Source organism: Neoarius graeffei, chromosome 5 (genome assembly GCF_027579695.1).
Source record: "Neoarius graeffei isolate fNeoGra1 chromosome 5, fNeoGra1.pri, whole genome shotgun sequence".
NCBI classification, from domain to species: domain Eukaryota; kingdom Metazoa; phylum Chordata; class Actinopteri; order Siluriformes; family Ariidae; genus Neoarius; species Neoarius graeffei.
In genome coordinates, this window is record NC_083573.1 from 53347879 (window position 1) to 53371621 (window position 23743).

Genomic DNA, 23743 nt, shown 5'->3' on the forward strand with positions numbered 1-23743 from the left:
CAATAGAAACACCTGTACACCAACATATTCATGCAATTATCCAATCAGCCAATCATGGGATAGCAGCATAGTGCATAAAATCATGCAGATTCAGGTCAAGAGCGGAAGTTAATGTTCATATCAAACATCAGAATGGGAGAAATGTGATACATAAACTACTAATCTCCTAGGATTTCCACATCCACCAGTTTATAATTTACACAGAATGGTGCAGAAGACAAAAAATATCCAGTGAGCAGAAATTCTGTGGGTGGAAACGCCTTATTAATGAAAAAGGACAGGACAATGCAATGGTCAGACTGGTTGGAGCTGACAGGAAGCTATGGTAACTCAAATAACCATTCTTTTCCTGGAGTTTCTGCTGACCTTTTCTTTTCATCATATTATACTCATTACATCATACAGACTTTACTACTTTCTCTTATAAAGTTCAAGCAGAACTCTCAGTCACAATGCATACTCTCTCTCTCTCTCTCTTTATGTGGAACACACACACTCACCAGCCACTTTAATAGGAATTTGTTCTTGATTCTAAGATTCCTGCTCTTGGTTGCAGGAGTGGAACCCAATGTGTTCTTCTGCTGTTGCATGCTGAGATGCTTTTCTGCTCACTATGGTTGTAAAGAGTGATTATATGAGTTACTATATCCTTCTTGCCAGCTTGAACCAATCTGGCCATTTTCCTCTGACCTCTCTTATCAACAAGACGTTTCCACCCACAAAACTGTCGCTCACTCAGTGTTTTTTTTTTTTGTTTGTTTTTCGCACCATTCTGTGTAAACTCTAGAGACTGTTGTGTGTGAAAACCCCAGGAGATCAGCAGTTTCTGAAATACTCAAACCAGTCCATCTGGCACCAACACCCATGCTGCAGTGAAAGTCACACTTTGAGATCACGATTTTTCCCATTCTGATGTTTGAAGTGAACATTAACTGGAGCTGTTGATTTGTATCTGCATGATTTTATACATTGTGCTGCTGTCAAGGGATTGGCTGATTAGATTACTGCATAAAACGGCAGGTGTCTGGGTGTACCTAATAATGTAGCCAGTGTGTGTGTGTGTGTGTGTGTGTGTGTATTAATATGATGCATTCAATATGATACTTACTTTACACAAGGTCTTAGGCTTAAACCTGACTAACTATTCTTCCAGACTGAAAAGAAACAATATTAAAAACTGCATAGTGAACTGAACTTCCGTACTAAGTTACAGTATTCACTCCAAGTGCACGAGTCCCACACCTCCACAGTAGGCACATTTAAAGCAAGAAACTTTTCACATAAATCCAATATGTCTTCCATTACAGAAGCCTTTCTTTTGGCTTGCATGATCAGAGTGAACTGAAACATTTTGTTTATATTAAAAAAAAACCTAGCAAAATAGATTTCTTTTATGTAAAAATAAACAGTGTCCTATTGTCTAGTTATAAAATCTTTTTTTACGTTTAATTGTCTTTCATGTGCTGACAAATGTATTCCGAGTGAGGTACAGTGATATAATTATGTATAATAAGCTTCATTAGTCAATATGTCAGACGATGAGTAAGAACACAAATCTTTGACATTTTTCTTCAAGCAGCAGAACAATATATTATATGGCAGTGATGTACATCAAGCCTCTATTAGACCTGTACTAGAAACTGATATAAGTTCTGATCATGCTGAGATTTTTTAGTATAACTTTTTATTAAAATGTCATTTGATTTCTTAGAGTTTGTGCTGACCTTTTCTTTTCATTATCTTATACTCATTACATAATGCAGACTTTACTACTTTCACAAACTTCAGGCAGAACTCTCAATCACAATGCAGACTCACTCTCTCTCTCTCTCTCTGTGTGTCTTTTTTCCTTGTCCTTCAGCAAGCGCCATCATTTGTGCATTTAGAGGAAAGAGCCTTCTTTTCTGACAAATCCAGCAGCTATTATAACATATGTACTCAAGCAATGGATTTTGCTTTCCTGTATAAAGAAGTGTGAGTTACCAGGTCTATGTGCAAAATGGAATGTTGAGGTCACTTTCTGGCAGAGGGGAAAGGTTAGTGATTGATTTTTTTTAAAACCATTAGCCAGGATTGATTGTCAGAATAGGGTACCCAAAAGAAACATACATGTCCCTGAGACTATTTCATTTCTGTTTCCATGACATATTCAGTAATTCAGTGCCATTTCTCCGATGAGATGGAGAATTTGTGTGTTTGCGGATGTGCGTTCTGCTTTAGAGAAATGGACAGAGGGATGACATTCACATGTAAAGATTATGCCATAAACATTCTAAAGGCTCTATATGGAGGACAGTAAAGGTTACTCTGTTGTAGATAAAATTCATATATAGTCAGGGTTTTTCCACAAGATATTGGATTTAGCTACTTGTGTCTCCAGCAAGTGTCATCCATAGCAATTTGTCTTGATTTATTCAAGACTTAAACAGGGTATAAACAAGGTTGGAGTGCTGGATTCAACTAGTCTGCTCTGAGCCATCTGCCAGTGAAGGAGCTGTAATATCTAAGCTCCTGAGAGATGGTTAATCGTGCTGCTGGTGTCTTGGGGAGATTCATTGGTTGATGTAGCCGATCTTGAACTCCAGGCAACAAAACCAGATGTCACTGCAGTGTTATAGGAAAGAGTCCCTTCTGTTCATTGACAAACCTGTAGTAATGTTAGTCTTTATGAATAAACCTCTAGAAACAAACTTAATATCAGTGTTAAAACAGACTAAAAGTTTGCAAGGAAATAATGATAACAGTATAGACCAGGGGTCCAACCTACTTGACATTGAACTAATGTAATGTGGCCAGTTCCCTAACATGAGTTTGAAAAAAAATCAGTTTAGTAGCTCAATAACACATCAACTATTCTTAAATGTGTTTGTTTTTCAGCATTCATCTGAATGGTACATTCTGAACACACAGTGAATTGAACATTCTGTGTATCACCGATAAAGACTGCAATTCATTACAAAAAAATCTAAATTAACTTTGTATATATAAAATTGGGCGGCACGGTGGTGTAGTGGTTAGCGCTGTCGCCTCACAGCAAGAAGGTCCTGGGTTCGAGCCCCGGGGCCGGCGAGGGCCTTTCTGTGTGGAGTCCTCTTCCGTGTCCGCGTGGGTTTCCTCCGGGTGCTCCGGTTTCCCCCACAGTCCAAAGACATGCAGGTTAGGTTAACTGGTGACTCTAAATTGACCGTAGGTGTGAATGTGAGTGTGAATGGTTGTCTGTGTCTATGTGTCAGCCCTGTAATGACCTGGCGACTTGTCCAGGGTGTACCCCGCCTTTCGCCCATAGTCAGCTGGGATAGGCTCCAGCTTGCCTGCGACCCTGTAGAAGGATAAAGCGGCTAGAGATCATGAGATGAAATATATAAAATTATACAACCCCGATTCCAAAAAAGTTGGGACAAAGTACAAATTGTAAATAAAAACGGAATGCAATGATGTGGAAGTTTCAAAATTCCATATTTTATTCAGAATAGAACATAGATGACATATCAAATGTTTAAACTGAGAAAATGTATCATTTAAAGAGAAAAATTAGGTGATTTTAAATTTCATGACAACAACACATCTCAAAAAAGTTGGGACAAGGCCATGTTTACCACTGTGAGACATCCCCTTTTCTCTTTACAACAGTCTATAAACGTCTGGGGACTGAGGAGACAAGTTGCTCAAGTTTAGGGATAGGAATGTTAACCCATTCTTGTCTAATGTAGGATTCTAGTTGCTTAACTGTCTTAGGTCTTTTTTGTCATATCTTCCGTTTTAAGATGCGCCAAATGTTTTCTATGGGTGAAAGATCTGGACTGCAGGCTGGCCAGTTCAGTACCCAGACCCTTCATCTACGCAGCCATGATGCTGTAATTGATGCAGTATGTGGTTTGGCATTGTCATGTTGGAAAATGCAAGGTCTTCCCTGAAAGAGACGTCATTTGGATGGGAGCATATGTTGCTCTAGAACCTGGATATACCTTTCAGCATTGATGGTGTCTTTCCAGATGTGTAAGCTGCCCATGCCACACGCAGTAATGCAACCCCATACCATCAGAGATGCAGGCTTCTGAACTGAGCACTGATAACAACTTGGGTCGTCCTTCTCCTCTTTAGTCCCAATGACACGGCGTCCCTGATTTCCATAAAGAACTTCACATTTTGATTCGTCTGACCACAAAACAGTTTTCCACTTTGCCACAGTCCATTTTAAATGAGCCTTGGCCCAGAGAAGACGTCTGCACTTCTGGATCATGTTTAGATACGGCTTCTTCTTTGAACTATAGAGTTTTAGCTGGCAACGGCGGATGGCATGGTGAATTGTGTTCACAGATAATGTTCTCTGGAAATATTCCTGAGCCCATTTTGTGATTTCCTATACAGAAGCATGCCTGTATGTGATGCAGTGCCGTCTAAGGGCCCGAAGATCACGGGCACCCGGTATGGTTTTCCGGCCTTGACCCTTACGCACAGAGATTCTTCCAGATTCTCTGAATCTTTTGATGATATTATGCACTGTAGATGATGATATGTTCAAACTCTTTGCAATTTTACACTGTCAAACTCCTTTCTGATATTGCTCCACTATTTGTTGGTGCAGAATTAGGGGGATTGGTGATCCTCTTCCCATCTTTACTTCTGAGAGCCGCTGCCACTCCAAGATGCTCTTTTTATACCCAGTCATGTTAATGACCTACCGTATTGCCAATTGACCTAATGAGTTGCAGTTTGGTCCTCCAGCTGTTCCTTTTTTGTACCTTTAACTTTTCCAGCCTCTTATTGCCCCTGTCCCAACTTTTTTGAGATGTATTGCTGTCATGAAATTTCAAATGAGCCAATATTTGGCATGAAATTTCAAAATGTCTCACTTTCGACATTTGATATGTTGTCTATGTTCTATTGTGAATACAATATCAGTTTTTGAGATTTGTGAATTATTGCATTCTGTTTTTATTTACAATTTGTACTTTGTCCCAACTTTTTTGGAATCGGGGTTGTATCAAAATATATGCATCTGTACAATAGTGCTCTCCATAAGTATTCATTTGCCACTGAACATTTCCACATTTTGTGGAAAATGTTATAACCTGGAATTAAAATGGGTTTAATTAGGATCATATTAAAAAAAAAATTATAATAAATAATTGCATAAGTATTCACTGCCATTGCTGTATACCCTCTAAATTAGTTCTTTGGGAAAAAGGCATGGCTACAGAGAAGAAATTTAGCTTGCTAGTAATGGATTACATATCACCAGCAAATTTTTTTTGTCAGTAGCTGAGTTTATGGCCACAAGTTTATTGTTCTATTTTCCTCCCCAGTAGATTAACAGAGATGCACTTTTTTTTTCAAAACTTTCATTTTAATTATGGTCCACAGGGTGATTTTAATCTAGAAAAAAAAATTCTAAATTTATTTGGTTCCTGTTCTGGTCCACAGGCTATATGTTTGACATCCCTGGTCAAGACATATCAGTATAAACATACGCTGAGGTGTTTCTAAGTCTTACAAGTATGGCAAGTTTTGTGGCAAGCATGCACCTGGTGGTAGTGCACTCTGAATCTAGCATCCTGAGGGCATGACTTTTTATGAGCAGAATGGTGTTAGTCTTTAAGAAGGACAACACGAACACAGCCGCACCAAAAGCAAAGCTGGCCTTCCTCCCAGAGGGGTCACGGGGAAATTGCATTAGGTCTGTTCCAGCAAGAGAGATGGGGTCATGGCCTGCAGCCAGGCACCAGCCACCAAACAGATGCTGCTTGTAAGAACTGTGCTCTCACAGTGGGCATGTGCTCCCTCTGAGGCCTGCTCGTGACAGCTTATTACAGGCCAGATGGGGGTGAGAGTATGAGTCTGTAAGCCAGGAATCATGTCCCTGTCCTCCATGCAGTCTGCTACACACAACATTACATGCATGGCTGGACTGCCCAACACCTGTGTGTGTATGCATATGGCAGACTTGTGTGTGACTGGGGAAAATGCAGCAGAACCTGCCACTAATGGCTTGGGAGCGATGCAGTCCTGCAGCGTGGGAAACATGAAATCAGGAGCATGGTCAAGAGCCAGAGTGCCTCATGGACACATGATCAGACATGGAGAGCTTACAGTCCCACTCAAGAGCATTCAGCAAAGAAAATCGACTGGTGAGCAGCAATAAGAGCTGAGTGAATTGCATACTCACTCCAGCAGCACTGTTCAGGAGGAATGGCTGCATGGAGGAGGGGAGGTCTAGTATGAAATTAAAGGAGGGGCACGGCATCTCCATGGAGAATTCTTTATTTATTTTCTCTCTCCCCCGTGCTGTCACCGCAGGGCAGGTGGAGCCCGGCGTGGGATTCATTTCAGCACAACGGGGGGTGAGTGGAGCGAGGGAACAAGGAGAGTAAAGAGTGAGAAAGAGAGCAGAGAGAGGGTATTTAGCACCCTCAGGCAGAAAGACAGGAGGGGCTGAGGTTTGAACAGAGATGGGTGGAAAAGGGATAGTGGCTTTGCACCTGAAATTTTAATTTTGCCATGCAAGGTCACAGCAGGTGGGCGCTCTCGTTAAGAGCCAGCAGTCGGCAAGTCTCGTAGGAGGGATGATGGAAGCGGTGTGCCACTAGGTCCTGTTTGGTGGGCTGAAAATAGTTGTGGGAGCCTGAGCCGCTTTTAATTTGTGAATCCGAGGAGCTCTATTGAAGGCTGGGAAAAATATGAGATCCCAGTGGATGCTGAGTCAAACCTGAGTAAGAGCAATGAAATAAAGACTACTCACACCTGGGAGATCTTTATCTGTCACAAATGCTGAGGTGTTTTACATGCCCCCTCAACCTGATATTTTAATAACTGTGCTTATGTCAAATGAGTGGGCTAGGAACTGCAGAAAGAAAAACCACATGGTCACACTGAGTAGTATAAAATAAAACTGAACATGGCTACATTCTAACCAGCAGCCTTGACGAGGTGATGTTCAGAGGCTTCTGTTGCTTCGATACAAACTCATCAGGAAATGTGATTCTTCCTGAATGGAGCGCTGAAACACCAATCAGTAAACAAGATAATGATATCATTACATGTATTTATGCTTATCATAAGTAAACAAAAATCATCTCTAATGGTGGCTACATTTTAAACAGCTCTGAGAAAAGAATGAACATTATGCTGTGAAAGCTAACCACAGTCACTGGGGGGAAATTGCATATTAATATCCCATTAAAATCAAATTCTGACTCACTTTTTGATGTAGTCAGAAATAATGTTTTTCCCCAGCTAGTAGAGGAAGTGCCAAACGGTGTGATTAAATGATATTGCCTCTCTTTAGTTCACATGGAGGTTACCTGCCTGCGGCCCGGCAGCTTTGATTAGCTTTTTGTCTTAGAGCAGAAAATCTACAGCAAACGGATATAACTCTTTAAATTTACGAGCGCTGCAATGGAAAATAGTTCCATCTCTGTTAGAATAGAAAACCTGTTTTATTTCCTCTAGTATAACACATAATCAAAGGAGCAAGCCAAAAAAAACCACATGATAAATAAGGACTAAAAGAAATTATCATATACAATAAGGTATGTTTGTCTTTCCAGATGCTGTCATTACTTTCACAAAAGATTATGATCTTCATCAAGGTTAGAGCATCCCATTGATGATCAAAGAAGATCTATTAAGCCACAGTTACAGTGTCTTGCAAAAGTATTCATCCCCTTTGGTGTTTGTCCTGATTTGTCGCATTACAAGCTGGAATTAGAAAGGATTTTTGAAGGGTTAGCACCATTTGATTTACACAACATGCCTACCACTTTAAAGGTGCTTTTTGTTGTTGTTGTTGTTGTTAGACAAATAATAATTAAGATGAAAAAAAAAACAGAAATCTGAAATGCGCATAAGTATTCACCCCCTTTCATATGAATCCCCTAAATAAGAGCTGGTCCAACCAATTAAGTTCATAAGTAACATAATTAGTTGATTAAGATCCACCTGTGTGCAATCAAAGTGTCACATGATCTGTCACATGATGTGTGTATACATCAACCTGTTCTAGAAGGACCCTGACTCTGCAACACTACTAAGCAAGCAACATGAAAACCAAGGAGCACTCCAAACAGGTCAGAGACAAAGTTGTGGAGAAGTATAGATCAGGGTTGGGTTATAAAAAAATATCCCAAACTTTGAATATCCCAGGGAGCACCATTAAATCCATTACAGCAAAATGGAAAGAATATGGCACCACTACAAACCTGACAAGAAGGCTGCCCACCAAAACTCACAGACCGGGCAAGGAGGGCATTAATCAGAGATACAACAAAGACACGAAAAATAACACTGAAGGAGCTGCAAAGGTCCACATCGGAGATGGGAGTATCTGTCCATGGGACCACTTTAAGCCATACACTCCACAGAGTGGGGCTTTATGGAAGACTGGCCAGAAAAAAGCCATTGCATCAAGAAAAAAAAATAAGAAAACATGTTTAGAGTTTGCCCAACAGCATGTGGCAGACTCCCCAAACACATGGAAGAAGATTCTCTGGTCAGATGAGACTCAAATTGAACTTCTTGGCCATCATGGGAAACGTTATGTGTGGTGCAAACCCAACACTTCCCATCACCCTGAGAACACCATTCCTACAGTGAAGCATGGTGGTGGCAGCATCATGCTGTGGGGAGTTGGAGCAGTTTTGCCTTGAGGAATGGGCAAAAATCCTAGTGGCTAGATGTGCTAAGCTAAAAGAGACATACCCCAAGAGACTTGCAGCTGTAATTGCAGCAAAAGGTGGCGCTACAAAGTATTGACTTTGGGGGGTGAATACCTATGCAAACGCCAGATTTCTGGGGGGTTTTTTTCATTTTAATTATTGTTTGTGTCACAATAATAAACAATTTACACCTTTAAAGTTGTAGGCATGTTGTGTAAATCAAATGGTGCTAACCTTCCAAAAATCCATTTTAATTCCAGCTTGTTTTGCAACAAAACAGGATAAACACCAAGGGGGATGAATACTTTTGCAAGACACTGTGTAACCACATTGCTTGTATTTTGTTTTTAATCTAGAAAGCTAATATATAAAACAACATAAACAGATGATGGATTCCTGAAGTTGTCTAGCTATAACTACAAAGCTGTACAAATGTAACAGAGCTCACTTGAAAATGTTATCAGCTAGTGGCACAGTGAATAAATGGCTGGTTTATCTCAAATGTTTGATTTTAATGGATTTCTATGGAGTTTACACTTCATGTGTGCTTAAGAAAAAAAGATGTTGAAAAAGCAAGTTGAATGAAGTCACATTCTTATGCTTCAACACATTTTACTTGCAAACTCAGTATTGACAAATTAGTATTGATCTAATATTATTGATTATTAGTATACAGTGGTGCGTGAAAGTTTGTGAACCCTTTAGAATTTTCTATATTTCTGCATAAATATGACCTAAAACATCATCAGATTTTTACGCAAGTCCTAAAAGTAGATAAAGAGAACCCAGTGAAACAAAAGCTGTTCTGTATGGAGGAATGGGCTAAAATTCCTCCAAGCCAGTGTGCAGGACTGATCAACAATTACCAGAAACCTTTATTTGCAGTTATTGCTGCACAAGGGGGTCACACCAGATACTGAAAGCAAAGGTTCACATACTTTTGCCACTCACAGATATGTAATATTGGATCATTTTCCTCAATAAATAAATGACCAAGTATAATATTTTTGTCTCATTTGTTTAACTGGGTTCTCTTTATCTACTTTTAGGACTTGTGTGAAAATCTGATGATGTTTTAGGTCATATTTATGCAGAAATATAGAAAATTCTAAAGGGTTCACAAACTTCCAAGCACCACTGTAAGTACTCAGGTGATTATAGAAAAATCACATGTGCTAATTGGTCAAGAGATTCAGACTACTTCGTGATTATCACCTCAAGCGACTCGACAAAATGACGGCCAATTGCTTTGTCACCGTAAAAGAGGAAGAATTAGGAATTATGAAAGAAAATGCTGTTCCTAAAAGCACTAAGGTGGGGTTTACATTAGACTGTATCAGCGGATCATCAGATTAACGTTTTTAAAACGATTAGCGTGCACACAGCAACGCCAATACACGATTCGCGTGCACACAGCAACGCCAATACACGGATACGCTCGGCTCCGCAGGCATCCTGCGCTCCAAATCACTCCGCCCTGAACAGCGAGTGCCCTCTGGAGGGTGCGCACTCCGGCCCCGCGCAGCTCACAGAGCGCGCGAGTGAAGCGCACGAGCAGTGATTCGGGACTGAGCCGCTGTGTGTGTGATCCCAGTGCATATCGGGCATGCGCGTCACTTACCACTTGCAAGTGGAAGGATGGCAAGCCTAAAGACAATCATAACTACACAATGGGCAGTATTTGCATCAGTATTTGCAGTATTTTCATACTTTTATACTCTTTAATGAAAGGTGATACAAGACGGAAGTCCGCGCCGTTTTTCAGCAGTCGTGTCACATGACCAACGCCAGCGAATCAGGAAGGTGGATGTCACAGTGACGTTGTCCAATGACGACGCCAGCTAGAGCTCAGCACAGCGTATCCGCGTATTCTCAATGTTTACACAGCACCGGACCAGACACGATCTGGATTGAATACGTGGACCCTGGCGGATTCCCGTTTCCCGGCGTTTCCAGGCGTTTTAATGTAAACGGACAGTGCATCCGCGAAGAAAACGAGACAGATACGGTCTAATATAAACTTGGCCTAAGGATGCTAAGAAGTTTGGTCTAAAACTATTCAAAGGTAAGGTGGAATTGTGATTTATTTTATCTATTTCAAAACAAAGTGTTTTATGTGACTCGGCATAGATAAATGACACAAGTCTGCACCACCCCATTATTACATTTGCATGCTGCTTTTGAAGGTTGAAATAAATTATTTTTTAAACACTTTTTTTTTTAAATAATAACCTGTGCATTTATACTAAAACAATTATCTGCTTCAGGCTCAGTGAATATCGGTGAAAAATCACCTTGACTTTGTCTCAGGTAGTGCTCACCAATGTTCACTTTGCCTTCTGCGAATAATTGTTAACTAGTTAGTGAAAAATTAATTACTATGTGGAAAGATGTGTGTGTGTGTGTGTGTGTGTGTGTGTGTGTGTGTGTATATATATATATATATATATATATATATATATATATATATATATATATACACACACACACATCTTTCCACATAGTTTTATATATATATATATATATATATATATATATATGTATGTGTGTGTGTGTGTGTGTGTGTGTGTGTGTGTGTGTGTGTGTGTGACCCAGCAAAACCTTCAAGATTACATTTTCCTGGCATACTACTGTGGATAAAATATAAAAGCAGTGTTTGACTGGGAATACTTTGTTTTGGACTGTAGTTATTCAGCTGGATGTGAACAGCAGATCTGTGGTATTTGTCTGATACACATTCTAGAGAGGAAACAGGCAAACAGTGAGAAAAACCTGGCTGTGTGATGGAAGCTTCTCATGATGGAAAGGCCAGTTCTGGTGCTTCAAACAGCCCTTTTATCTTTTTTTATCCTTTTTTTTTTGCTTTGCTTTTAATGATTTTGTTTTTGTTTCAGCAAGTTGACATCTGTGTTGCTGCCAGAGCAGGTTTTCATGTCATTCCCTTGACCACTACAGACTTGGTGACAAGCTGTGTCAAAAGCAGCCAAAAGCAGAAAGCACAATTTACCATGCTTAAACAGAGCAATAACCAAACACTCAGACTGACTATTTTATAACTGTGCAGAAGCAATCCGAACATGGCACACGATACTCCATCTTCATGTAATGTCCTAAGAGGAAGCAAATTTATCACAACGACACCAATCATCAGAACAATACCTTATATATAGGTGGGGTTTACATTAGACTGTATCAGCGGATCATCAGATTAACGTTTTTAAAACGATTAGTGTGCACACAGCAACGCCAATACACAATTCGCGTGCACACAGCAACGCCAATACACGGATACGCTCGGCTCCGCAGGCATCCTGCACTCCAAATCACTCCGCCCTGAACAGCGAGTGCCCTCTGGAGGGTGCGCACTCCGGCCCTGCGCAGCTCACAGAGCGCGCGAGTGAAGCGCACGAGCAGTGATTCGGGACTGAGCCACTGTGTGTGTGATCCCAGTGCATATCGGGCATGCGCGTCACTTACCACTTGCAAGTGGAAGGATGGCAAGCCTAAAGACAATCATAACTACACAATGGGCAGTATTTGCATCAGTATTTGCAGTATTTTCATACTTTTATACTCTTTAATGAAAGGTGATACAAGGTGGAAGTCCGCGCTGTTTTTCAGCAGTCGCGTCACATGACCAACGCCAGCGAATCAGGAAGGTGGATGTCACAGTGACGTTGTCCAATGACGACACCAGCTAGAGCTCAGCACAGCGTATCCGCGTATTCTCAATGTTTACATAGCACCGGACCAGACACGATCTGGATTGAATACGCGGACCCTGGCAGATTCCCGTTTCCCGTCGTTTCCAGGCGATTTAATGTAAACGGACAGTGCATCCGCGAAGAAAACGAGACAGATACGGTCTAATGTAAACTTGGCCATAGTATACACTCACTGTCCACTTAGGAACAACTATACACCTTCACATTCATACAGTTATCTGATCAGCCAACCATGTCAAAAACCACAGCCAAAGTCCTGGAGAGTTTGACTCCCTACTCACATCTGTATTGCGATGTGTCTCACCAAGTGGCAGTAGGTACCATTTTGTGATGGTCTTTGGCATGACCCAACCACGAGTAGAACTCACAATCTCCCAGTCCAGAGACGGACACGTTAACCACTAGGCCAACTCACAGTCCATCATGTGGCAGTAGCACAATTGAAAACATCATGCAGATACAGGTCAAGAACTTCAGTTAATGTTCACATCAAATATCAGAATGAAGAAAAATTGTGATCTCTGTGACTTTAACCGTGGCATGGTTATTGGTACTAGAAGAGCTGATTTGAGTATTTCGGAAACTGCTGATCTTCTGGTATTTTAACACACAACAGTCTTTGGAGTTTACACAGAATGGTGCAAAAAACAATGAGTGAACATCAGTTCCGTGGGTGGAAACTCCTTGTTGATAAGAGAGGTCAGTGGAAAATGGCCAGATTGGTTCGAGCTGCCAGGAAGGATATAGTAATTCATATAATCACTCTTTACAACTGTAGTGAGCAGAAAAGCATCTCAGCTTAAACAAAACATTGAACCTTGAGGTGGCTGGGCTACAACAGCAGAAGACCACATTGGGTTCAACTGCTGTCAGCCAAGAACAGGAATCTGAGGATACAGTGGGCACAGACTCACCCAAACTAAACAGTTGAAGATTAGAACAAAAAAATCATTTTTTTCTTGGCTTCAACTGTCCAGTTTGGGTGAGTCTATGTCTATTATAGTAGGAATTTACAATGCTGTATGCTAACTTAAAAGACATCTATATTTTGCTGATATTTTGTGTCTTTTGTGATATATTGAGTCTTTTGCGGTGTCTTATGCCTAGAATGCCAAGGAGGTTGTATAATTCATTTGGTTCTTCTTCTGAAAATTTGATAAATAGTGCATAATGGCATATTATATTTAATTATGCAACAAATGTATTTAGGGTGTCAGACTCATTTCGGCTACTGTATTTCAATGCAAATTCAAGGGTGCTTCTGAAATATTTTGGAGCACCATGTGAGTCTTATTTTTTTTTAAAATATTTATTTATTAATATATTTTAGGGCCTGAGTGTTATAGGTGCAAGAACTGGACCCAATTGGATGGACGGATGTCATGGATGGATGGATAGATGGAGAGCGTTGTTAAAAGTAGAGGTGATGCAACACAGTGGTAAACATGCCACTGTCCCAACTTTTCTGAAACATGTTGCTGACATCAAATTCAAAATGAGCATATATTTTTCAAAAAACAATAAAATTTCTCAGTTTCAACATTTGATATCTTGTCTTTGTACTATTTTCAATTAAATATAGGGTTTCCATGATTTGCAAATCTTCACATTGTTTTTATTTACAACCCCGATTCCAAAAAAGTTGGGACAAAGTACAAATTGTAAATAAAAATGGAATGCAATGATGTGGAAGTTTCAAAATTCCATATTTTATTCAGAATAGAACATAGATGACATATCAAATGTTTAAACTGAGGAAATGTATCATTTAAAGAGAAAAATTAGGTAATTTTAAATTTCATGACAACAACACATCTCAAAAAAGTTGGGACAAGGCCATGTTTACCACTGTGAGACATCCCCTTTTCTCTTTACAACAGTCTGTAAACGTCTGGGGACTGAGGAGACAAGTTGCTCTTGTCTCCTTCTTCTACGCAGCCATGATGCTGTAATTGATGCAGTATGTGGTTTGGCATTGTCATGTTGGAAAATGCAAGGTCTTTCCTGAAAGAGACGTCATCTGGATGGGAGCATATGTTGCTCTAGAACCTGGATATACCTTTCAGCATTGATGGGGTCTTTCCAGATGTGTAAGCTGCCCATGCCACACGCACTAATGCAACCCCATACCATCAGAGATGCAGGCTTCTGAACTGAGCGCTGATAACAACTTGGGTCGTCCTTCTCCTCTTTAGTCCGAATGACACGGCATCCCTGATTTCCATAAAGAACTTCAAATTTTGATTCGTCTGACCACAGAACAGTTTTCTTCTTTGCCACAGTCCATTTTAAATGAGTCTTGGCCCAGAGAAGACGTCTGCGCTTCTGGATCATGTTTAGATACGGCTTCTTCTTTGAACTATAGAGTTTTAGCTGGCAACGGCGGATGGCACGGTGAATTGTGTTCACAGATAATGTTCTCTGGAAATATTCCTGAGCCCATTTTGTGATTTCCAATACAGAAGCATGCCTGTATGTGATGCAGTGCCGTCTAAGGGCCCGAAGATCACAGGCACCCAGTATGGTTTTCCGGCCTTGACCCTTACACACAGAGATTCTTCCAGGTTCTCTGAATCTTTTGATGATATTATGCACTGTAGATGATGATATGTTCAAACTCTTTGCAATTTTACACTGTCGAACTCCTTTCTGATATTGCTCCACTATTTGTCGGCGCAGAATTAGGGGGATTGGTGATCCTCTTCCCATCTTTACTTCTGAGAGCCACTCCAAGATGCTCTTTTTATACCCAGTCATGTTAATGACCTATTGCCAATTGACCTAATGAGTTGCAATTTGGTCCTCCAGCTGTTCCTTTTTTGTACCTTTAATTTTTCCAGCCTCTTATTGCCCCTGTCCCAACTTTTTTGAGATGTGTGGCTGTCATGAAATTTCAAATGAGCCAATATTTGGCATGAAATTTCAAAATGTCTCACTTTCGACATTTGATATGTTGTCTATGTTCTATTGTGAATACAATATCAGTTTTTGAGATTTGTAAATTATTGCATTCCATTTTTATTTACAATTTGTACTTTGTCCCAACTTTTTTGGAATCGGGGTTGTACGTTTTACAGTGTCTCAACTTTTTTGGAACTGGGGTTGTAGATAGATGGATATATATATATATATATATATATATATATATATATATATATATATATATATATATATATATATATATACATACAGACATACACACAGACAGACAGACAGACAGACAGACAGACAGACAGATAGATAGATAGATAGATAGATAGATAGATAGATAGATAAAACTAAGACTAACATGCAATACAGCTAAGCAACTAAAGCTGTAACTGAAGTCATAAACAATGATGTTTTTACTGTGTAATATGCATCATGTCATTGCAAAAAGAAAAAAGTTGCTCTTAATCTTCTAAGAATAAATGCTACATTAACCCTAGTGCATTGTGTTTTGAGTTTGAATAAAAAGATTTACAAACAGCTAAAGAAATAATTTATGGATTGTTAATTTCTGTTAATGTTTCAGTTGAACGCAATGTTATAGAAAAGGTGCATCATTAAGACCCTCATGCAAAACGCTCCTCTGGAGTCGAGACACATTAGTGAGTGTTTGTGTTTGATCTCCCTATCATACCTGTCATTATACTTTCACAACACAGAGTATAAAGTTTCATTTCATGAAGTGGAGTGCTCAGAGAGATACGCTTACCTCAGGCATGGCTTTACCTCCTCCGTGACTGTTTAACTAAACGAGTGACGTTATTACAGTGATATTCAGAATTTTTTACGAAATCCTTGAGGATTGACATATTCCCATTTCCATCAATAAGAAATACTTTCTTTTTTATATTTAATGAAATATGGTAATTCTCTAGAAGGGGAAAGCAGTTGGCTGGGACAGGTATGATATTCAATAATTCACTATGTAATAATGCATTCACCCTATTCAATTATGCTATACATGCTGTAAAAATGTATTTTCAGTAGTTGGATTCCTTAAGCTTAAATATTCAATCATAGTGTATATACAAGTAGTTTAGCAGTCTCTCAGCACACACAGTAACTGACAAGTCATGTTCTTAGTGAGCGAGTGCAAACTTCAGCTTATGTCTCAGTATGTATGAGGTGCAAAGAGAGGTGTGTTGGTCATACCTGCCCGCAGGCGAGTCCCATACCCCTCTCTCCCATTCCATGAGGGCAAGATAAATTTAGCTCCAGGGCATCAGCTCCAGAAGCCTGTTCAAGGGTCATATTTATGCAAACGTTACTTCAATATAGTCAATTAATTCATGCTTTTCATATAAAAGTGGCAACTTTGATCTCAGTCCATATGTAAGTCTCACCAGCATGATATGAATCATGCAAACTACGAAAAAAAACCACCCAACACTCTAGTGATTCCGTTTATTAATCATGTCCAAAAAAGCCTCTTCTCGAGAGGTGTATGCCAATGAGAGATACAAAACAACAGTGACTGAAGCATTACGACTAAAATAGATCAGACAAGTGATAACAATGTTCCACATGGATGCACAGGAGATGTTGCTCTGTATGTAGACTAGTGGAGAGGGGCATAGAAAGTGGCTGAGCAGGAAAGGCGTTTGACAGGCAATTACATATCCATGGGGGCTTTAAACCACATCACATGTGGGATTTAAACAATTACAAAAGCTCCACAAACCTGCCAGAGTGACTCCAGCTGTAGATTTATGATTTTCCGCAGACTGACAGCCATTAGAGAGAGAAAAGAAGAATAAGTATTTTAGCCTTACAAAGTGCAGAGGAGCAAGTCGCAGGATGAAGCCATTTATCATAGTCAGTTGGAAAGAGGAGGAAGCATGGCAGCCCTGGATTAGGCTCCAGATTTCATGGTCAATTAGGGCCAAATGCAGGTATAAAATGGACACAATGCACCGTGATCCCAAAGCCAATTATCAATAATGTTTAATTTCACCCAGCTTCCTTTAAGCCCTTTATAGACAGGACAAGAGACAGGAGGTGGCTGCCTCCTATTCCTTCTTTCCTACATAACAAAAGGCCACACACACAATGAATTAAGCACACTATCATTGCAGATCACAATAAGCAGCTTTAAGAGGGAAGAGCACATGAAAACTATTTGTCATTGCAGGCTTAAGAGAATGACAGAGGAAACGTGCTCAAAATGTAGCAAAACAGTACAGAAAAAAAGTTGGTGAGCTGGGCCCATGAGTTTAGGTTCTGTCCTTCCCATGCTTCATCTTTAAAAACACTCAAATCAGGAAAGACAGAAACACAAAAATAGACAATGATAAAGACAAAAAAGTTGAAAGAAGAGGAATGAGCAGACAGAGAGCATGAAAAGATCAAGAGGCTTAGCGCCATTGCTCCACACCTCTTATCCTAATCCCATACACACACACACACAAATTTAACACTCCACTGTAACCCACATTCTTGTATAGGCATACTATATGACTATGATCCATATGATCTGTACTCCTCTTCCGTAGCATTAGCAGTAAATATCCAACTCATGCGGCTGACTATACGTAAGTATACGAAAGAAACAGAACCTAATTTTTGGAACAACCCTACATTAATAGATCAGGACAGACAGACAGACAGACAGACAGAGAAAGGAAGGAAGGAAGGAAGGAAGGAAGGAAGGAAGGAAGGAAGGACTTTATTCATCACACACTTGTGAAATTTCCTTTCTGCATTTAACCCATCTGAAGCAGTGAACACACACATGCGCACACACGTGACCAATGAGCACACACACACACATACCCAGAGCAATGGGCAGCCATGCTAACAGCGCCCGGGGAGCAATCGGGAGTTAGGTGCCTCGCTCAAGGGCACCTCAGCCCAAGGCTGTCCCGTATTAACCTAACCGCATGTCTTTGGACTGTGGGGGAAACCGGAGCACCCGGAGGAAACCCATGCAGACACGGGGAGAACATGCAAACTCCACACAGAAAGGCCCTTGCCAGCTGCTGGGTTCGAACCCAGAACCTTCTTACTGTGAGGCGACCGTGCTAACCACTACACCAAAAGTTAGAACAAGGTTAGAACAAAAGATGCTTGTTAAAACATTAACACAGGAGATGTAAATACCTTGCAATGACCATTTTAAGATACTGGATGCAAGCACCAAATGAGAATCTGTCACTAAAATGGATGCAAATTGTTACAGATCTAGACTGGTGTTCTACACTCACTGCAATGTATTTCAAATTATTGCATTATTGCAGTATCGCGTTACAAAAATAAGTGAATGTGACACCTAAGAGGGAATTTCATGGAGGTTGTAATATTCATTGTATAACCATTTAAATAGCAGTGTCATATCTGGGCAAAAGCACCATTAGTAGTTTATTCTCCCATTCACAGTTGTTTTAAGCACAAAAGAGCCATGGGCTTACAGAGGTTCTTTATCTTTGCTGACACTGCTTTTGACATGGGCTATCAGCTTCCAACTTGATAAGACAAGATCACCTATCCCTGTCATACACTTTAGATCATGATGGCTGGTTTGATATCAGAGGGTATCAGGAACACAACAGCAAAAGAAAGTGGAGATACACACTCCTACTCCAACATAGAGAAGACCAGATACTAGATATGCCGAACAAGCAGGAGGGATGTCAGCTATGACTGATACTGTACACACAGTCTCAATCAAAGGGAAGTCTGTAATGTAAACGTTTGCAACTTTTCTTAGCTCAAGCACACATTTTCATAATGATGTGGCTTTTCACAAACATCCCATACAGACATTTGGAACATGTGATCAATATACAGTACCAGTCAAAAGTTTGGACACCCCTACTCTGTATTTTGACTATTTTCTACATTGTAAAACAATACTGAAGACATCACAATTATGAAATAACACATGGAACATATATGGAATTATGTGGTAAACAACAAAGTGTTAAAAACAAAATATGTTTCATATTTTAGATTCTTCAAAGTAGCCAGTGTTTACCTTGATGACACTTTGTACACTATTGGCATTATCTTAACCAGCTTCATGAGGTCGTCACCTGGAATGATTTTCAATTAACAGACATGCCTCATCAAAAGTTAATTAGTGCAATTTCTTGTCTTCTTAATGTCTTTGCAATCAAACAGTAAACAGTAAATAATAAACATACAGTAAATAGCCCTATTCCACAAATGTAGTAATCTATATTATGTCAAGAACCGCTCAACTAAGTAAAGAGGAACGAAATCCATCATTACTTTAAGACATAAAGTGTCTTTTAATGAATAAAAATAAAGAAAAAACATTGAATTAGAAGGTGTGTCCAAACTTTTGACTGGTACTATATCTCAAAATGTACAAGTGATTGCAGTACAGAAAAAAAAAGACTGGTTCATATTTACTAGTTTTCTAATCATGAACCAGTTCAGCTTCTATATCAGACCTTCTGTTTTGGTTCATCACATGTGTTCATGTAAATTATTTAGCTGAAGACAGGTCATTAAACCAGAGACATGCTACAAGGTTTTAGACATTACATCAGAAAAGGGAGAGTTTTCACAGACTTTCGAAGTTTATTTTCATGTAGTGAACTGACGATGAAAACAGAATGAGTTAATGATGAATGAAGTATGAGTTTATTGTCCCAGCGTCAAATTCAAACATATGGATCTCTGATGCGCAAAGTCTATGGCTCTCGTCAAAATAGTAACATGAAGTGCAAATATGAAACAAAATAAAACCACTTCAAATTATATGATTTATAGCCATAGACTCAATATTAATAAATAATTAAATGGGGGCAGCATGGTGGTGTAGTAGTTAGCACTGTCGCCTCACAGCAAGAAGGTTCTGGGTTCGAGCCCAGTGGCCAATGGGGGCCTTTCTGTGTGGAGTTTGCATGTTCTCCCCATGTCTGCGTGGGTTTCCTCCAGGTGCTCCGGTTTCCCCCACAGTCCAAAGACATACAGGTTAGGCTAATTGGTGGCTCTAAATTAACCGTAGGTGTGAATGTGAGTGTGAATGGTTGTTTGTCTATGATGATCTGGTAACTTGTCCAGGGTGTACCCCGCCTCTTGCCCATAGTCAGCTGGGATAGATTCCAGCTTGCCCATGACCCTGTACAGGATAAGCGGTTATGGACAATGGATGGATGGAAGAATTAAATGGTATCTGTGCTATTCAGTCATGTTAGTTGCTTATTAAGACCATTGTCATCAGGGAATTTAATGCAACTGGACCTTTATAAATTTTAGTTGAATTAGTCTACACTTGCTAATTATCTGTATTCATTTTTGACACATACTGTATATGAAATTTTCCATTTTTATTTCTGGTCGCAAGTTTAAAATAAAAATTAAGTAGGAACAGGTTATGGAGAGACTTTGACATCTAGGAATTACAGCATCTAGCTCCTGGTTATGATGCAATATCTCTCTATCAGGCAGAAATTTGTGTGGAGGGAACAGTAATAGGGGGCAGTTGAAAGTAGAAAATGATTTACTTTATTCTGACACATTGGTGAAAGGGAAGAAAAGGGAAATGGAGAACAAAAAAAACTTTTAAGTAGTATCCTTGGGCAAGCCACAGTGTTAAGTGTTCCCTTCCAGAATTTTCAATGTGAAAATTAATGGTTGAATCTCCTTGAAAATGGAGTTACCATGGAAACCAGGCTTTTATTTCATATTTGCCGGCAGAGGTAACTAAGCAGTCTGCTATAGATGTGATGAAAACAGTTCATAGAGAAGACATACCACAAGCAACCAAAAAAAGAAGGCACCAAAGGTGTATTTTTTTGTTTTCGCCTCCCCTACTATTTCCATTGGCATTGCCAACCTCCTTTTTTACCAGAGTGCTAGAAAGAAAGGAAAGGCTTAAACTACACCTGTGTCTTTAGAACACATGGGGAGTTGGTTAGGATTAGGGCAAGTACTAGGTTAGGGAACGGGAAGCTAGATGATGGATGTAGGAAGTAGACAGTGTGTCCTATTTGCGACCCTAAAGCAGTGTACTCAGACAAATGTAGATCAGTGTCTTGACTGCTTTATGAATGTGCAATATGGAAACGGTACCTGACAGTAATACAGAGAGGGATAGAGGAGGAGAGAGACAGCACTAACCAGATGTCCATCTTTTCAGAGTGAAAGGGGGTGGGGGGGATGGACGAGCCTGACAGGTCTGGTTTAATGAGGTCCAACAGAGAGCGAGAGCGTCAATGAAATCAATAGCAGCATTAACACACTGACACGTGAGCGTGTTTACTTTCTGACATTTTCTGTGCACAATTAAGCACCAGAGATATGTGAGTCAACACCGATTAATTCCAGGACCCACTGAACTGCCTCAATCTATTTCCATTCAAAATATCAGCTCTGGGTTTACTTGTGAGTTTCAATGTGTGTATGCACTGTTGTGTAAGTGTGTGTTCATAGCAGGTCTGCTGGGGTTCACTTTGACTGACACCAGGAGAGGACAGGGGCTGTAGAGCTAATGCTCACAGATGGAAGAGCCAGAAGAAGCCTGGCCTGAAGATGCCCCCCTTCCGCACCCAGCTCTCTTCCTCTCTCTCCTCCTTCAGTGCCTCCCTCCTCCTCTGGCATCTGTCTCAGACTCTTGGCAACGACAAACCAGTTGGGTCTTATAAACATTTGCCTAAATGTAGCATGCTTCGGATCCAAGATTAATTGCCACTGATTCAATATTTGGGGTGTTTATGCAATAACCGTGAATGTTGTTTTTGCAGTTTGGAAAGGTGTGGTACATCACAGTTTTCTCCTCTCTTCCCAAGCAATGGTTATGCAGGCAGTGTTATCAAAAGAGGCAAATTATCAGCAAGGAAGGGGGTATAATTTCACAACTGTGTGCGCTGGTGAATTATCATAACAAAGACTCACCTCTGCCATTTTGGCAAGCTCAGTCCAATCGGCTTTGTTGTAGCTGCACATTATGCTGGAAATGATAATCTATGGCACAGAGAGAGAGAGAGAGAGAGAGAGAGAGAGAGAGAGAGATTAGACCAACATAGACAGCCTTACAAATTGCTGATTTATTTTATCTTCACAGATTTTTTATGTCTACACATGTTTATTCTTCTTGGTTTGTTTCAACATGTTTTAAACTGGGACTGAAATTGGCCACTCAATTGTCCTTCTCCGTCCTCAAAGTCACAAAATCAATATTTATAATTTAAAAGATTTGTTATCAGAGCAAATCTACAGGCACGCTGACATTATTAAAACAATAAAAACATCACAGAGAGGGTATTAGCTAAGAGTCCCTATGCTAGTGCTGGATTAGCCTGTGCCATTTTCATTTTTCGTTCCCATGACACACTATAAGCCAAACATAAAATACGTGGTGGAGGACCAGCTTCTTAAAATTGCTTCCCAGTTTTAAGTAATCGCAGCTGGAAAAACAAAAGAAGAAGCTTTCACGTACTTTACAGACACTCTACAAATAATGCACTGTATGTCTCATATACAGGACACAATTCTTTTGGCAAAATGAAGATGCTGTATTTCAGCACACCGAGTCCATCATTTGCTTTTGCTTACTGTGTTAAATACATAGCCATATTTCAATATCTGCATAATAGCTGTAAATCTGATGTAAGCTGAAAGCCTTGTGCACTATTATTTAATTAGATCTCAAAAGCAGGCTCATCAAACGACGAGGACTTACTTTTAGTGGTGATGAGGATACGATGCCAAAAGGACAGAAAGTGTGGCACTAAACAAAAGATATATCCATGGATACAGAGAGAGAGAAAACAGATTTCAGAGGAGGATATTAAACTCAGAGGATTTGCTCTCCCCTAGGACAAATTTCCGCTAGATATAAATCTCTGGGGCATTATAGGCTCCCCAAAAGCACTGCACAGTTAGGAACTAAGTATAGCCCACCTACACAAGTGCCGAAAATATTACCAAATTTTAGAGGGCAAATAAAGTTAAGCACCCTGACATTTACTGCTCAGATTTACCAAACAATCTTGACATATAAGTGATATTTGATACACCCTCAAATAGTCTTTGGTAATATTAACATAAAGTCCAGGAAAGCAGGGAGATACAGAAGTGTTGCTGGAGATGACTGAGATTACCACCTTCCACTGAGTTTCATTTTGGATGCCATGGAGGCACATAGTATTCGATTTTGATTTGAGCGTGACCTTTGACCACTTTAAATTCACATTATGGGAAAGAGGTCCTTGAAATGGCAGCGAAGCATCCTTTTTTCCGGTTTATTAAAGACAATCGGGGCGAAAAGTGCCATCAGACAGGCAGAGCAACTTAAAGGCAGCAGGAAGTGTGGAGGCTGTGAGAAGAGCAGGATTACCTTGTTATCAGTTCAATAACCCTGTGCCCAGCTCTTGCCTCTGAATGTATGGCACACTGTAACAAAGC

General features: G+C 40.0%; 1 protein-coding gene across 2 annotated transcripts in view; it reads right to left on the bottom strand.

Annotated features, from left to right (window-relative positions):
• The window catches only part of dpyda.1 (dihydropyrimidine dehydrogenase a, tandem duplicate 1), a 326140-nt gene that overhangs the window by 80257 nt on the left and 222140 nt on the right, over nucleotides 1-23743 (bottom strand). For both annotated transcript variants that reach the window (XR_009654732.1, XM_060922033.1), the window contains exons 15-16: nucleotides 22232-22300; nucleotides 16520-16603 (exon numbers count right to left, since the gene is read on the bottom strand). Coding sequence is in view for 1 of the 2 variants with exons in the window: in XM_060922033.1 (XP_060778016.1) it covers nucleotides 16520-16603; nucleotides 22232-22300 (153 nt within the window). In the remaining variant the exon portion in view is untranslated. The remainder of the gene's footprint in view (nucleotides 1-16519; nucleotides 16604-22231; nucleotides 22301-23743) is intronic.